Source organism: Paralichthys olivaceus, chromosome 13, assembly GCF_024713975.1.
Source record: "Paralichthys olivaceus isolate ysfri-2021 chromosome 13, ASM2471397v2, whole genome shotgun sequence".
NCBI lineage: Eukaryota > Metazoa > Chordata > Actinopteri > Pleuronectiformes > Paralichthyidae > Paralichthys > Paralichthys olivaceus.
The window spans coordinates 5,175,298-5,191,043 of record NC_091105.1 but is presented as its reverse complement, the minus strand read 5'-3'; the positions used below and the strand labels follow the sequence as shown (position 1 = coordinate 5,191,043).

The 15,746-nt window shown below is 41.0% G+C and overlaps 4 protein-coding genes and 1 long non-coding RNA gene across 7 annotated transcripts; 2 read left to right on the top strand and 3 right to left on the bottom strand.

The window, feature by feature from the left end:
- Positions 1-298: 298 nt before the first annotated feature.
- Positions 299-3,545, top strand: pycard (PYD and CARD domain containing). Of its 3 annotated transcripts, none has more exons than XM_020093186.2 (4): positions 325-625; positions 1,856-1,894; positions 2,270-2,329; positions 2,842-3,545. In XM_020093186.2, exons 1-4 carry the CDS (start codon positions 373-375, stop codon positions 3,099-3,101), a joined length of 612 nt encoding a protein of 203 aa, XP_019948745.2. In that variant the 5' UTR covers positions 325-372; the 3' UTR covers positions 3,102-3,545. The 3 variants fall into 3 exon arrangements, with proteins under 3 accessions (XP_019948746.2, XP_019948745.2, XP_019948744.2); XM_020093185.2 differs by having other exon boundaries at positions 328-625; positions 2,264-2,329; XM_020093187.2 differs by lacking the exon at positions 2,270-2,329 and having other exon boundaries at positions 299-625.
- A 580-nt stretch (positions 3,546-4,125) lies between these two features.
- dnajc28 (DnaJ (Hsp40) homolog, subfamily C, member 28) lies at positions 4,126-6,467 on the top strand. Its single transcript, XM_020093183.2, has 2 exons — positions 4,126-4,400; positions 4,776-6,467. The coding sequence occupies exon 2, from the start codon at positions 4,778-4,780 to the stop codon at positions 5,930-5,932; it is 1,155 nt and encodes a 384-aa protein (XP_019948742.2). The 5' UTR covers positions 4,126-4,400; positions 4,776-4,777; the 3' UTR covers positions 5,933-6,467.
- A 40-nt stretch (positions 6,468-6,507) lies between these two features.
- LOC109633376 (potassium voltage-gated channel subfamily E member 1-like) lies at positions 6,508-8,272 on the bottom strand. Its single transcript, XM_020093188.2, has 2 exons — positions 7,963-8,272; positions 6,508-6,963 (listed from the first exon to the last, which is right to left on the bottom strand). The coding sequence occupies exon 2, from the start codon at positions 6,928-6,930 to the stop codon at positions 6,508-6,510; it is 423 nt and encodes a 140-aa protein (XP_019948747.1). The 5' UTR covers positions 6,931-6,963; positions 7,963-8,272.
- A 593-nt stretch (positions 8,273-8,865) lies between these two features.
- LOC109633373 (sodium channel regulatory subunit beta-1) lies at positions 8,866-12,076 on the bottom strand. The gene is made up of 6 exons (XM_020093184.2): positions 11,655-12,076; positions 10,778-10,944; positions 9,889-10,123; positions 9,552-9,702; positions 9,368-9,421; positions 8,866-9,228 (listed from the first exon to the last, which is right to left on the bottom strand). Exons 1-5 carry the CDS (start codon positions 11,695-11,697, stop codon positions 9,376-9,378), a joined length of 642 nt encoding a protein of 213 aa, XP_019948743.1. The 5' UTR covers positions 11,698-12,076; the 3' UTR covers positions 8,866-9,228; positions 9,368-9,375.
- A 2,793-nt stretch (positions 12,077-14,869) lies between these two features.
- On the bottom strand, positions 14,870-15,694 carry LOC138413586 (uncharacterized). Its single transcript, XR_011245960.1, has 2 exons — positions 15,240-15,694; positions 14,870-15,111 (listed from the first exon to the last, which is right to left on the bottom strand). It is a non-coding gene; the product is annotated as an uncharacterized lncRNA (long non-coding RNA).
- Between the last annotated feature and the right edge of the window lie 52 nt (positions 15,695-15,746).

Below are 15,746 nucleotides of genomic sequence, written 5' to 3'. Positions count from 1 at the left end.
TCAACCAACAAACCAGCCAGGTACCTACCGATAACCAATCAACAATATAACCCACCAACCAATCCCCCAGCCAACCAACTAACCTTATAAGCAAGCAACCAACCAACAAATCAACCAACCAACAACAAACTATATAACCAACCAACAGCCTCTGTGTGGAATATTTAATACGATTGTAAACCATTTATGAACTATTTGATATTTCCCAGAAAAACTAAATAGGTGAACTGTGTGTCTGTACGCGTTTTAATAAAGCTTAACAAACAAATTATAAAAAAGAAAACCAATTTTGGTATTTCTGACAGTACGTGAAGGCAGCACCATCACTCCTTCTTTCACTTTCGTTTCTGGTCGACAGACGGTCTGTGAGCCATGGCGCCAAAGACTGTCAGGAAGCTTTTAGCGGACACGTTGGAGGATCTGTCCGAGCAGGACCTGCAGAAGTTCCGCCACCAGCTCGTGGACCGCCGGGGGGAGCCCCGGGTCAGACTCAGGCGGGTGGAGGGGAAGGACTTTCTGGTGCTCACCGACGTCCTGGTCTCCACTTTCACCGAGAAAGGAGCGGTGCCTGTGGCTGTGGAGGTTCTCAGAGACATCGACTGCAACCAGGACGCAGAAAGACTCGGTAAAAGACTGTCTGGAGAGATACGTAGTAGAAGAATGTCTGCAAAGTCCACATGCATGATTAAAGACAAACAAAACTAATTGACACGTATTTACAGGAAGAATAAACATTTGTGTCCATTACAAAAATTAAATAATGAATCCATGATAAAAAAAAAAATACATACATGTCAGTGGTACAAGCATATTGTGATGAAAAGTTTGATGTGTGATCATAATGAAAAGGAGAATTGGAAACTATAATAAACAATAATAGATCGATTGTATTAGCTTAACAAGAGAGTTAGGAAATTAATAACATTTCTGCAGAGTTTGAAAAGACTCACATTAGAGTCATGTTTATAATTGTGTTTAACTATTTTTTAGGCAGATGTTTTTGCTCCTGCAGTTTAGTGAACTTTGTGGTTTTAAACTAAGCAGATAATAACTTTTCTACAAATCTGTGGACGCGTTATATCGATGAAGATTGAACGTAATGCTGCTATTGATGAAAAAAAATGTGTAATAGCTATTGATCCTGTTTTAGTGCCCAGAGTAAAGTCAGAGGAGCCTGCATCTTAAATGAAATCCTAAATGATTCCAATGCATATTGCAGCTTTAGCTCCGACCTCAAATGAATGATTGGTTTGTGTAATAAGAAAATCCTGAACTTCTCCAGATATATTGACATCCATGTGTTTAGCTGATTTATCTTCAGTCCTACAAAATTCACAAATGTTATCAATATCCACAAATTCTGGATAGATTTGTTTTGGTGGGATGGATATTTACCCACTGGAGCACAGGAAATGTATTTTGGAGAAGCCAAATAGTTTTCCATGTAATTTCTTCATGTAATTTCTGGCGTAGTCCTATGGAGCACCATATGTGCCTCATTTTATGTATAACAGCAATCGCGTGTCACAGGCCATATATAACTTTATTCATCTTTAATATTTTTAGTGGTCAGTTCCTCATAAATGATTGCCCTTTTGGATATTTCTTGTGAGGCTCTGCTTGTCGGATGGAACTAGTAATAAGAGCGATGTACCTGGTTAATGTAATATTTTCCCAATGCCCACAATCCCTGGTGGTTTTTTATACACTGAGTCACTCACCTCACTTGTCCTGTATTACTCCCCATCCATATTTCACTGCCACACTCAACTCTACTGAAATGTTTTTTTACATGAAGCCTACGTGTCTTTATCACTTAAAGAGAACTTAACTGTCTGTGGTTTTTTTTTTGCAGAAGAGGAGGTAGCTAAACAATCCTCTGGATCCAGTGACGGTGAGTTCGTTTCTGTTTTTTTACAGTTTCACATGAAGTTTCCGTCTTCTCCAAAGTGGACATTTACTTTGGACTGTACTTCACCGTGTAATTTGACCATAGAAGGTTCTTTGACATCATAGATGTTCAGACAAGTTCAGTCAGAAAACTGTTTATCAATAATATCATATCTATGTAAAGTAGAAGAGAAGAACACACAATAGAATACCACTTGATTTTCCATTGGTTCACCAACACCTGCTAATCTTTGATTTTGTCATTAGACTATGAAATAAAGCTGTGTGCTTGCTTTGTGTTTGGAGAAAACAGTTTATATGCATAAAAACTCACCTCAGACCAATCAATAATTGAATCATTTCCCAAAATTTGTTTCAGCTGCAAGAGCCTCATGTGGAGCAAATGATGGAAGCGGAAAGGCAGAGGGTGGATGCTCAGGTAGTACGACATCTTGTCACTAAAAGACTTCTACTCTGGAGGGTTAGGGTAACGAAAAATAATGTAAACATCACTGTGTGTGCTTAGGTAACGTTACATTTAAAATGAAAACATAGTCATGTGGATGTAGCCTGTGTCTGTAAACCCCGCACACTACAGGATCATTCGGCCAGATCATCTAGATCAGCCTCAAATCTGCAACGCCCCTGCAGTGATAGAGAGAACTCCATCAGCCCCAGACTTGGGCCGATAATCCACTAGTGTTCCGCAGGCATCATATAGTTGTGTGCGTCATGTTTGTGTTTAATTTCCACACAGCACAAGAACAACTGAAATATAGAGAGTGGTGCTACTATCCGACTCTCAGACCAACCACAACATGCATTGTCTCTATTGAATATTTACGGAATTTCACTCATCTGCATCTCTTTTGTAGAAGGAAGAAGTTCTTAAAGATTCCCCAAAAAAATTCCTAAGTGTTTGGTTCTAACTTCATCTCCTCTTTTCCTCAGAAAAGCACTTTGTGGACAAACATAAATGTCAGCTGATCAGCAGAGTGAGCAACGTTGGACCAATTCTGGATGAGCTCTTGGAGAAAAATGTCATCCAGCAAGAAACTTATGATAAAATCCGGGCTCTGGCGACCTCTCAGGAGAAGATGAGGGAGCTCTTCTCTACATCCCTGAAAGCCAGTGAAACCTGCAAAGATATCTTCTACGAAATCCTTAAGAAAAATGAACCATATCTCGTAGATGACCTGCAGAGACAATAGAAAAGGTGTTGGTGAAATCCATTTCTTGAACAAACATGACTTGTGATGATGAAGTATAGATGTTAATGGATTTTATCTACTTGGGTTTTTTTTAATGTTTATCAGAACTGTTGCTCTTAATTTTCTGTTCTCTTAAATTTGTCTGGTGTTAAGTTTCTTCTTTGTCCTGATCAGCAAGGTTTAATTTAATTACTTTTTAATTTTTTAACAATCATATGTCATGAGACACCTGTCAGGTTTAAAGCAACATGTAGAAAGTTTTGATCTGATAATCATGAAGAATTAATTGATTAAAAAAATACTATTATGCCCAATGTTTGCATGTAAAGCAAGTTTTAAACTCTCTTGTATGCCTGATATGCTAAATGATTTTTTAAAGATAATTTGTTGTTGGAACTTCATTCAAATGTTTTTTAAATTTATAATAAAATGTTTTGATTTCTGTTTGTGGTTCTTATATTTGTAGTGCATGGATGGAGAGTCTTACACATTGTATATTAAGTATTTATAATGATATAATGCTATACATTCAGATGAGGAACTGTGCAGGAGTGGTCGTGAGACAGTAAAGAAGAGAGGAACCTTTCCAAAGTGTTCTGTCCTCTGCTTTTCACTCATAAAGCTCGGACAACATTTTTTTGTCTTTGAAAATCATAGATTCACTCTCCATTTAGTAGGTGGTGGTAATACACCTAATTGCTTGATGCCTAATCAGAAGATTATTGTATAATTGTATTTGTATATGAAGATACCTAAACTTTATTCCACCATTTTTTTGCAGGTTACACGTATTTCATTGTTGGAGGCCAACCTTTTGATCCGAAGAGGAAGCAGCAGTAGCAACAGTTTATATTTTGTGGTTCGTGTGTGTGTGTATGTATTTGTAAATGAAGATTTATATTTCAAAACTTTTTCCCACCATTTTCTGCACGTCACAATCATGCGTTCACACTATAGTCCAGTAGATGGCGATAATACTTTCAATTGTTAGATGCCAAACTTCTAATCAAAAATATATTGTTTACTTGTGTGTGTGTGTGTGTGTTTGAGAGAGAGAGAGTGTGTGTGTGTGTGTTTGAGAGAGAGAGAGAGAGTGTGTGTGTGTGTGTGTTTTACATAATTTTTCGGCCATGTTTTGCAATGTTACAATCATGTGTTCACACTCCAGTCCAGTAGGTGGCGGTGATGGGCCTGGTGGTGTGGGGTCTGATCAGAAGAAGAAGTGGCTCTCTGTCCTCTGGTCATGTAAACACTGTTTGGTCATGTAACACTTTTCTCCGGAGGTTCTCAAACCATCAGGTCTGTGCTGAAGTTTCTATGATCATTTTATTCATCAGGAGACGAGACTGTCTTTAATCATGTTTCCATCATGTTTCCGTCATGTTTCCGTCATGTTTCCGTCATGTTTCCGTCATGTTTCCGTGTTTCCATGTTTCCGTCATGTTTCTATCATGTTTCCATCATGTTTCCGTCATGTTTCCGTCATGTTTCCATCATGTTTCCATCATGTTTCCATCATGTCTCTATCATGTATCGTGACTAGATTATATACTCTATTTATTCTCTATACTACTGGTGGTCTGTTCTGGTTCGTCATTGCTTACTAATAGTAAATGTATTTATTGTAAGATATCTTCTAACTTGACTGACTGAGGTAACGCCTTTGCTTTTCAGACATGAGTTGCACGTTCCTCCTCCTGGCTTCTCGCAGTGACATCTATCACGGCCGTTTCCTGCTCGTCTTGACTCGACAGTCCCTGTTGCTCAGATCACTCAGCTCTCGTGCCCAAATCAGCCGCAGCCTGCAAGAGAGCTACAGGCTCCTGCAGCTGCCTGATGAGGGACAGAGCAGTCCTGCGCAGGTGAAGGAGGCCTACCTGCATCTGGCGAAACTGTACCACCCAGACTCTGGGGCTCCGACCGCAGATTCAGCACTGTTTGCCCGCGTGGAGGAGGCCTACCGCACTGTGCTGGCACATCAGAGTAAGACCAAACCAGCTGACTGGGCGAAGGAAGTGGAAGAGGAGGATAGGTCCAGAGGTGCAGCACTTCCACACAGACACTACCTCAGCTATGACGGTATAGGCTCAGGCACTCCCAGCCAGCGTGAGCGTCAGTACCGGCAGATTCGTGTCGACCGGGCATCTGAGGAGATTTTGAACTACCGGCAGAGGGAGCATGAGAGGGCAGCAGCTGCAGAGGGAGCTCTTGTGGAACGGGATATGCGTCAGCGCAGCAGGAAGATCAAGATCACCCAGGCAGTGGAGCGGCTGGTGGAGGACCTGATCCAGGAGTCCATGGCCCGCGGGGACTTCAGGAACCTGAGTGGAGCTGGAAAGCCCCTCAACAAGTTTGAGCACAATCCGTACGCTGATCCTATGACCCACAACCTCAACCGCATCCTCATAGACAATGGTTACCAGCCAGCCTGGGTCGTGACACAACGCGACATCCGAGAGATGACTGCTCAGTTCCGAAAGCGGTTATTGGAGGGGAGGGCCAGGCTTGGTGACCCCATGAGCCCCATGGAGCACAGCCAGTGGGATCAGCTGTGTGCATCTGTAGAAGAGCAGTTGGTGAAACTGAACAAGATGGTGGACAATTACAACCTCATTGTACCGATGCTCAACATGCAAATGGTTCACTTCAGCATGTCCAGAGAGATCGACCGTGCTGTGAAAGGAGCCCACCAACACAGACTGGAGCAGCAGAGAGAGAGAGAGAAAGAACGACAGAGGAGAAAGGAAGAGAAAAAAAGAGCCAACGCCGTCACTTATCCTAAAAACAGCAAACAAGGTCTTGTGTCATGGATGCAGAATTTATTCAGATGAAAACACTAAAAATCTGAAAAGTGCTTTCAGACATGCACTGAGATTTGTCCTGTAATTTTCCAGAGGGGCTGTTTGTGAGAACGCAAATGTTTGAGTCAAAAGTTCTGTAACATTTCCTGCCACCCCCTCTAAAATGTCCAGAAAAATTGAGAGTGAGCCTGAGTGAGAAAACAGCAGGAAAGTGTCCGAGCGTGTTGATGACGTTTGAACATGAGACACTGGGGAAAAACATAAAAGCAAACTCCTCTACTGGCAATGGGAAAGGAGTCAATCGTCAGAAAATGTCTGAACACGGCTTATGTGACCATAAAGAAGTTTGTGGTTTATTTATTTTCTCCCACTTGAACCATCATTATTACAAATATCTGACCCAGACTTGTTCACCTGCTTTGCTCACAATCTGAATCAATGATTTTTAATGATAAAAGTTGTTTCTGTGAAATCACTGATCTTAAAATACAAACCTATCACTGGAACTTTTTCGTTGCTATGTGACATTTAAAGTTAGGGTAATTAAAGATCTTGTTTAAAAGTGTTTCTGTGTTTGGTTATTTTAAAGTGTGAAACGTCTAATTCTAGTCTGACAGCTGATCCAGTGTTGCAGGGTTGCAGATGATGACTGGGTCCTTGCTGCTGGCTCCGCTTCCTGCAGCCTCCCTGTGCAGAGCCTGAGCGACGGCCCTGGAGGGAGTCGTCACCTTGGTCCAGTCGCGGGCGATGTACTGGTGGTACGGGTCGTGAGAGCTCTCCAGCTTCTTGGAGCGAATGAAGCTGAGCATGATGCCGAACGTGAAGAAGCTGAACAAGCCAACCACCAGAAGGATGTACAGGAATCCCTGAGACTGAGCGTGGGCCGTGGCTCCAGTCGCGTAGTGCACAGCCTGCTGGGAGGTGTGGTTCTGAGGTATCGGTGGAGACAGCACTCTTGTGCTGTTCAGGCAGTGCTGCAGGAAGGACAGCAGGAGCGACTGCAGCTCAGTGACGTTCATGTTAGACATGGTGACCCCCGCTGGACACTCAGCAACCTGCAACTGAGGAAGAAGAAGACAATGAGAAAAACTATTCCTCCTTCTTTATCACTACACTATTTTGTTTTATTTAAATGTACAGTGTGTAACTTCTGCCACTAGGGGGTCCCTAAGTCAAAACAAAAACAAAAGTCCTGTTTGATGAAGTCCTAAAGCAGCATGGGATCATGGGAGTTGTTATCTCCACCACCATTGCTGATGAGAATCTACCTGATACAACTCAGGTGTAAGTAATGAGATTACGCATTCAAGAGTTTTTTACCTTTTGCAGCAAACAACAAAGATTAATCTTGATCCAATACGAGTGACTGATACAAACAGTGGACAGGGTCACAGTGTGTTTTTCATTTGTCAAACATAATTACTCAGGAGTTAAAGCAGAGCCACTGCTAAAGAGAAAACATTTTGATGAAATTAAATCTGGGTTTCAACATTGCTGGAAAAAGTTTGGATGAACAAGTCAACATAATATATAACAGCTGCTTTATACTTAAATGAAGTATTGTAACATATCTTTAATATGTAAATTCTTACTCCTTTACAACACCCTAGAGACGACAGACTAATAAAAATGCAGGATATCTGAGCTGCAGATGACTTGAATTTACAATTCTGCCAGAAGCTTTTACATATACTCCCCTAAAACCCAATTTGGATTAAATCAATTCATGTTATGACATGAGAAGAAAGATGAAGGAACTAAGTGGGAGATGGACATGCACTTAAAATTGGTCTCCCACTTTAATACAGGAATTAGAAGCTAAAGAAAAAGAGGCACATTACACAGTAGTTTTAATAAAACTCATCCAGGAGAAGGAAACACAAAAAACCAACACATTTCATGGAGGAGACTCATTTTCTAATAACTTTGCATTTATGTATTTTTAACCTCGGGTGAACTTTCAGTGTTCAGAGAGGAAACTAGACATATCTACGTCATGATTTTTTAAAATCTACATCATTATTGTTTCAGCTACCTTCAGTACAGAGAAATAATCCCACCTTTCAAGGATCCAGAATCAGTTCCTGCTCTTATTGGCATCAGTCATTTCAAGTCTCCAGCAGGATGAGAAGCATCTGATCCGTCCACGTTTCCCAAACGACACAGAGCAAAAAATGTTCAACCCCTGTTCTCTTCGTCCCACACGTCTGCCCTTCTTCCCTGGTTTTACGTGAAGGAGACATGCTGCACGTTCTGCATGTCAACACGTTTAATGAAACAAGGAGGTCACAGGGCAAGGTCAAAAGCTCGGTGTCGTGAGGCAGCGGTGTAGCGTGACTCAAACCACGGAGCTCTGCAACACTCGTCAGTTCACTGAGCAAAGATATTTAATTTACATCAGATCTCACGCAGGCAGTGGACATCATAAGAAAAACATGTCATGTATTTATGCTACAACTGCATGTGGAATAAACAGCAGTCTCACCACTGTGTCATTTAATCAGGGGCAAAAATCATCATCCTTTGCAGTGGGAGCTGGGGTGTGTGGTAGTTTCTGGCTGATGCAGGAGAACAAAGCTGCTTTCAGACCAGAGCCTGAGTCTCAGACGAGATTGAGTTACAACACAATCACCTCTAAATGTCCTTTAGCTCGCTCTCACAGAGCGCCTCTGCTTTGTAGAAGAAAATATGCGACTAAATATCTCTTCTTGTTATTTTCTTAATCCAGATCCACTTCGTTCATTCCTCTATATGACACTGTGGTCTGCGTGAGACAAACTGGTTTCACACTAATTATCCAGTACCTGTGTAAAACACAGAACCTGAAGACTTTCTTTCCTACATGTGGATTCAATTTAAGAGAACCTCAAATAAAACTCAGATAATTAGAAGATCAGATGAAGGAAATAACATCTGTGCTTAAGACAACTTAACAATATCCTCCATTAAAATCCTGGGCTGCATTGACATGTAAACAAGCTGGAGCCATTTATTTAAAACAGCTTTGGTATTAACACGCATCTGGAGATCCTGCAGAAACCGATCATTTAGGATGTCTGTTATTCTCTGTATACATTCGATAGGTATTTCAAGTAATGCTACATGAACATGAACAATAAAACATTGTAATTCGTTGGATTCTTGCACTGGAGGCCATAAGTTTTCAAACACTTTTATCGTCCTTTAAAAAAACAATTTAAAAAGTGTTAAATTCTCCCGTTAGACTGAATACGACCAAGAATCAACCTCCTCCGCAGCAGTTGTGTTGTTGTTGTCGTCACAGAGCGGAAATGAAAGCTTAACTCTCGGGTAGATAATCTTCCAACCTGGTGGATACAGAATAAAAAAATCAAAACACAAAAGTGCCAAGAAAATAGAAGAAAACCAGATGCCTTCGCTGATGAGTCCTAAAAAATGTTGATTTGATTGAAGGTGGCTCGAAGCATAAAATCCACAGGAACTCACTGTCAGTGTTACTCCAGCTGCACCCCGTCACAGGTGTCTTTAGATTCCAACAGTCTGGAAACATACAAAGACAACTTGAATTATTTAGACTATGATTAAATCTGATGGCATCATTGAAAACCCCAGTTGAGAGTGTGATGGCTTGAATTTGAGATGTGAAACATCATATAGAAGACAGACTCACTCTGCCTGAGCCTTACGGGCCTCCCGAGCCTCGTGCTCAGCTGAAATCTTCTTGTAGCAGTAGACCAGAACCACAATGAGCCACAGCTGCAGAACCAGGATCAGCACATACATCATTATCTCTGCGACCACTGACGTCAGCTCCCGATTGGCTGCGAACATTAAACAAACACATCTCTATTGAAAGACAAAGTAAGTATACAGGTGAAGTCCCACATCAACAGTCACCATTTCATTTTCATTTTTGATGGGTATTGTTCTTTTAAAATCCAAGAGCCTGTAATGTCATGTTTTACAGCTTGTGTATATTTCCACCTGAAGATATCCCGCCAACTCACCCACAGCCACCACGCTGAGCTCCACCTCCTTCTCCACGACGACCTGCTCGTCAGAGATCGCCAGGAAGAGGGTGCGGTGGAAGGTGCAGCGGTACGTCCCCGTGTCGTTGAAGGTGACGTTGTGAAGGTAAATGGCTCCTGTCTGAATATCACTGTTTTGGGTCCCATGCCACTCGAGACGCTCGCTGAAATCCTCGTGCAGGATCTCAGCACTGGGGTGGTCATAGTGGAAAATCTGAGAAAAAGACATCAATGATAATAGTCTAATGACTCAGGGAAGGTTTGAGAAGTGTAAATACAGCAGAAGAACTTCCACCGTTAATAAAGGCTTTATATAAAGTACAGTATTGAAACTTATCACATCTCATCAATAAGAAGAAATCTGGGGTTACCAAGTTTTGGAAAATCTTCCACCAGCACAACATTTTTGTTTTTTTAACTTGCTATTTCATTCATTATGCAATCCAATAGGCATGTTAGAGTATTTTCATACTATGCAACTTAATCCAACCTAAATCCAAATGATTACTCCTGCACACTCGAGGATGCCTCGATGGGTAATTGATACAGATGTGGTAAAATAATTTAAATGGGCTCAAAGACGTAGTGATTCAATGTTGGTGGTCGGAGGTCACCATAAAAAGATAAAAACTTGTTTAATCTATATGTTTGTGGATGTGATCATGTAAATATATGTATTATATACATAAATATGTAGTACATGCCTGTGATGTACAAACAGCATGAATCTGGATGTTTTATGTCTGACTGCAACTGAAACAAAAATGTCAAGTTAACATCTGTCCATGTTCCAGAGTTTTAAGAAAATACAGATGTAGAGACGTTAAAAACTTGACTTATTAAAAAAAGGGATCATCATTCGACTCACATGCCTGAACTCCTCCTCTTCCACTGGTTTGAAGTGCCAGTCCACGGTGGCTCGGGCAGAGACCTCCTCTCTCCTCTTACAGGAGATGCAGCCCAGCAGGAATCTGTCTCCTGCCACGGCCTCGGTCAGAGAGTCCACCTCCGCACAGCCGCCGTGACACTGAGACACTGCGGGAGGGGAAGAACAGAAGAAGAGAAGAGGAGGATTAAGTAGAAGAAAATGAGACACAGGAGAATAATTAAACAAATGACAAGAACGAGGAGCATGAGAAAATAAAATAATGAGATTAGATTGAATTGAACAGATTAAAGAGTAAAAAAGTTACGGATCACTATCCCAATCCCATCATGTTATTAGTCCTGTTAATGCAACATCTCAGGAACACCTTGAGGTCATTTCTACATATTTGGTACAAATATTTACAGATTAATTGATTCCATTGTGGTGGTCAAAGGTCAAAGGTCACCGTGACCTCACATGAGTCTGGAAAAAAATGTATGTACTGGTTGTTGGAGGCAAACAACTGCTGGATGGTTTTTCTAGTTTTAAAAAGTCCAATGAAATAAAGACGTTCATATTTATAGATACACTTATCCATAACTCATTTACATATAAAATATAAGGATATAAGCCGTGTGAAATCACCGAGAGTGAACAAATTATCCTAAAAAATGCTGGTTGTTTCTACAAAAACAAAATATTTTAATAAAAATGCACATTTTATTTACAGTCGACTGATTCCTTCTATAACAGTGATCACAGGAGTGTTTTTTTTAAGAAATTTAATAAGACAGATCTGAGAACTTTTAAAAGACATTTTAAGTGTTTTTGTCCAGTTTGCAACTGGAGCCACAGACCTCACTGACTCGGGACTTACCAAAGAGGCTGACGACGACAAAAAGAGACAAGCAGCAAATCATTTCTGTTGGAGCAACTTATCACCAGCAGCTGAACAGAATGTTGAACTTTCCTCAACCAGGAGAAAGATCTGCAACAATTCTACTTCACTGACATAACGACGTCTGATCGCTGACTCTTTCCATGTTCCTCAAAGTGAACCAGTCCAACTTTTTAAATCCACACTGTCAGTCCATGAATTCAACAATCTTACCCTCACACTGGGCAAAAAGGAGGAAGCCTCTAAATCATGTGAGGACGCAGAAATTGTTAAAAAAAAAAAAAAATCTCTCCCTGTTCCCTCGCAGTAGTTTTAAGTCTCCCCTGATGTCCTGACTGTCGTTAAGGCAGCTATAATTAGAGCGTGTGAATCCAGGAGAGTCGGACGTTTTGAGTGTTGAAAGGCAGCAGGAAATCTGAGATGATGAAACTTGATTCATAACTACAACATGACCGTCCAAAACAAGACTACAGCCATGCTTCTTCTGATTTATAGATTAACTAAGAAATATTCTCTCTTATACGTAAAGATTTTATTTTAGATTTTTTGTGCTTTATTTTAGTTATTATAGAAAGTTACTAAAGAATAAAATTAAATGTTGTACAGACTTTGTTTATTATACTTTCTTATCAAATGGTTTTATGTAGTGGCCGAAAGTGCCACTATATAAAACCATTGCACAAACATTATGGAAATAAATGTGAAAGATGCAAAGTGTGCGAGTGTGTGTGTGTGTGTTTATTCACATTCATTATTTGATAAAAAAGAAGCAGGTCAGACTTGAAAAATCACCTCTGACATATTTTGTTAAACAAATTTATTCAAACAGGTGCTGAGAGTCGAGCCGCTCAGGCCTGAAAGACACAACTACACTTACAGCACAGTTTAGATCGAACCTTTCTGCCTTTCCCACCTTTTTCTGTCTGGGTGGGATTTCTGTGCAAGAAGATTCACAAGTTTGAATCCCAGCTTTGCCGTGGTCTTTCCGAGTGGAGTGTTCTCGCCATGTGTGCGTGGAAACGATCTGGTGTTGTGTGTTGTTTCTCTGTACGTCAGCTGGTGACTTGTACAGGGTGTACCCCATCTCTTGCCTGTCAGCTGGGATTGGCTCCAGCCCCCTCCCTACGACCCTCAAAGGATAAACACTTTTTATAATGGATGGATATATGTCTGTAAATAAATGCTCTGTTCTGCTGCTCCCCATCCTCAGGTCAGAGGTCACGGAAAAGCTCCAGCTCCCTGTGGCTGTCAGGGATTCAGCGTCTTGCTCAAGGACGCTTTAGCAGTGATACATGAAAGTATCTCAGTGAGTAAGCAATGAAAATAAAGTACCTTCATCCAGTGTATTAGGTGTCAACTCTGCAAACCACACATTCCCATGAATTTAATATCAAAGTCATTTTTCTCTCAGCGTGAAATATGTACAATATATAGAAAACACACACTGACTGAAGGCCTCGACTTGTGTGCTGACAAAAAGATTCACGTGGTTGATTAAGCTGCAGCGTGTTGACGTGATGAATGTAATGAGTTCTATTTATTTATTTATTTAAAAGAAGGACGTCTTCAGGGACGTCAGGTCAAATTAAACATGTTCCACTCTGAGGACGTCCAAACATTTCAAAAGGACGTGAAGGATCGTACCAGTGTTTCTGCCAAACAGTGTGTGTGTGTGTGTTCATGTGTATGCGCTTGTGTTCATGTGTGATTATTTGTAAATGTATCTGTATATGCATGTGTATTTTAATTTGTGTGTGTGTTTGTATATGTGTATGTGTACATGTAGGATCATCTGTGTGTGTGTGTGTGTGTGTGTGTGTGTATTAGTGTACAAGGACATGTTCGTGTGTATGCATGTTTATGTGTGTGGGTGTTTACACGTGTGTGTGTGTGTGTGTTTTGGCTGTGCTGGAGGTCAGGGATGTTGTCCTGTGATGTAACCAGATGACAGCTCAGCTCTACATAAGGGTCCTTGCCTCTTTTGACCTTGTGCCTGCCTTCAAATGATAATGACGCTGAAGAACTGCCATTGTGGAAATTATTCACATGTGATCACAAGAGGCTGGAGAAAAAAACAGACCTTGGGTTGGCACACTCATGCGGGGGGGAAACCTTATGGAAATGTTGACATGTGATAAACTCCATGTTTAGAGTATGTGTGTGTGTGTTTGTAGAGTGTGTGTGTGGAGTATATTGGGGTGGGCTGCACCTCTGTGACCCTACACAGACATACACATATACACACAGTGAGTGACACACCTCCTTTCTGGCAATGCTGGTGATGTTTTTTTATTTTTAGCCCAGATCGAGTTTCCAGTCTCCGATTCAGCAGCCAGGAGCGTTCAGCAACACAACTCCCTCTCTGGCTGCCTTGGTGACACACAGCTCATCCCTCTGTTTTGAAGTGGAGCCGGTGAAGTGTTGATTTCAGGATGCAGTCCCAAGGAGGGAGAAGACACAAGATGCCTGGTGAATCTATGGAGAATGTGAAATTGCCAAGTCATTGTGATGCTCTGCTATCGATTTGAAAGGACACAGAAGCACCTGCTAGCTGAGGAGTAAAAAACACACAGGCAGGTAAAGACACATCTAATATGGAAAAGATTTACAGGATGTATGTTGTTGAATGTGTGTATTCCCTAGAAATGAAAAGGGATGATATGACTGCCTCCCTCAGAGCCACAAACTTCTCTGCTTTTTTGTGTAGCTTCTAAAATGTAGTTGCTGCAGTACGAGGATATCTGCTGTGTATCGATTTGTGCTGCTTTAAAAAGACCGGTGCAGCCAGTGCACAAACATTAAGGAAATAAGTGTGAAAGATGCAAAGTGTGTGTGTTTATTCTGTGGTGCAGGCATTAGAAATGTGACAATGTAGTACTTCTTGCAAAGTAAACTAATACTATTGGGTTCTTTTCAATTCACAAGAGCTGAGACGATAAATACATTTAAAAAGGTTTATAAACAGAAGCGTGTTGCATTTTTTAAAAGAAAAATGGCTCTGAGTCGTGAGGATTTGTTGCATTTCTATATCTCGTGTGATATAAACTGAATTTTTAACTGTTGGTCAGAAAAAAACTGTGATGGACATTTTACACCATTCAGTCAATTGAGATACCCTGTGGTGCTCAGTTAGAATCTGAAGAGTTTCAATTATTTGATTTATTGATTCAAAAATGACCCAGTGATGAAAATACTTGTGATTTACTGCCCTACATTCAACAGCATTTCAATTTATTTTTACAATCTGTGCATGTATTTGGTAAAAATATGCAACTTTTTCATCACCATCATCATCCCAACTAAAGGCGTCTTGTCATCGTTTTGTTTTCAGCTCGGGACAAGGTGACCTGCCCTGTTTACTGCATGTTTCCTGGAGAAGATATCCAATATCTCACAGGCTGCATCCGAGTTGTTCATGAGACCAGATGAAACAATGCTGCAGCAGGAGGACGCAGGAGGTGAGATGAGCACACCGAGCCACTACATTTCAAACATCATTTCTGCTTACATGAGGTCACATGTGCGAGTTAACAGTAATTTAGTGAAGTTAGTGATGTTACAAACAATGCCTGCATGTTCCCTCGTCAGACGCAAGGGGTCGCACTGTCTATGTGTACTTTGTTCTGGCCACGCACCAGCTCCCTTCACATGAACTCAGAAAATGAACCAAAATCTGCGACTGCTCCTCCACGCGTGTAACTTATCATGTAGCACGTTCGCAAGTTTGCGCTAGAACGAAATGACTTCGATGACACCTCCGCGTTTGTTTCCATCGTAGCGATAAAAAACAAGCGTTAAAATAACGCGACGGCATCAACACAGGTGCTTGTGTAAGTCGAGCGAATCGATGAGACAACATCTGGTAAAAGATCAAAGCGCCTCCTCGCAGATCGTGTTTGTTTGATGTCACCACATCTACTGGACAGTTATTTTTTTCGGACTGTACCACTAAGTTCAACAGAAGGGGTGTTCCTCTCCCTCCATCTTGTGGCTGTTTGTATTTTACAACAAAACTAACGGGTAAAAGTAAATGTACACATGTAATATAAAGTAGATATTTATATTTGCTGG

Bases quoted from the DNA above. Each gene is read 5' to 3' on its own strand.
- pycard (XM_020093185.2), top strand. From the start codon at position 373: ATGGCGCCAAAGACTGTCAGGAAGCTTTTAGCGGACACGTTGGAGGAT. The intron at 1,895-2,263 runs GTGAGTTCGTTT...TCCCAAAATTTG, and splicing joins ATCCTCTGGATCCAGTGACG to TTTCAGCTGCAAGAGCCTCA. The intron at 2,330-2,841 runs GTAGTACGACAT...TCTTTTCCTCAG, and splicing joins GGCAGAGGGTGGATGCTCAG to AAAAGCACTTTGTGGACAAA.
- dnajc28 (XM_020093183.2), top strand. From the start codon at position 4,778: ATGAGTTGCACGTTCCTCCTCCTGGCTTCTCGCAGTGACATCTATCAC.
- LOC109633376 (XM_020093188.2), bottom strand. From the start codon at position 6,930: ATGTCTAACATGAACGTCACTGAGCTGCAGTCGCTCCTGCTGTCCTTC.
- LOC109633373 (XM_020093184.2), bottom strand. From the start codon at position 11,697: ATGATTTGCTGCTTGTCTCTTTTTGTCGTCGTCAGCCTCTTTG. The intron at 10,124-10,777 runs GTGAGTCGAATG...TCTTTTTCTCAG, and splicing joins AAGAGGAGGAGTTCAGGCAT to ATTTTCCACTATGACCACCC. The intron at 9,422-9,551 runs GTGAGTCTGTCT...GTATGTTTCCAG, and splicing joins GCCCGTAAGGCTCAGGCAGA to ACTGTTGGAATCTAAAGACA.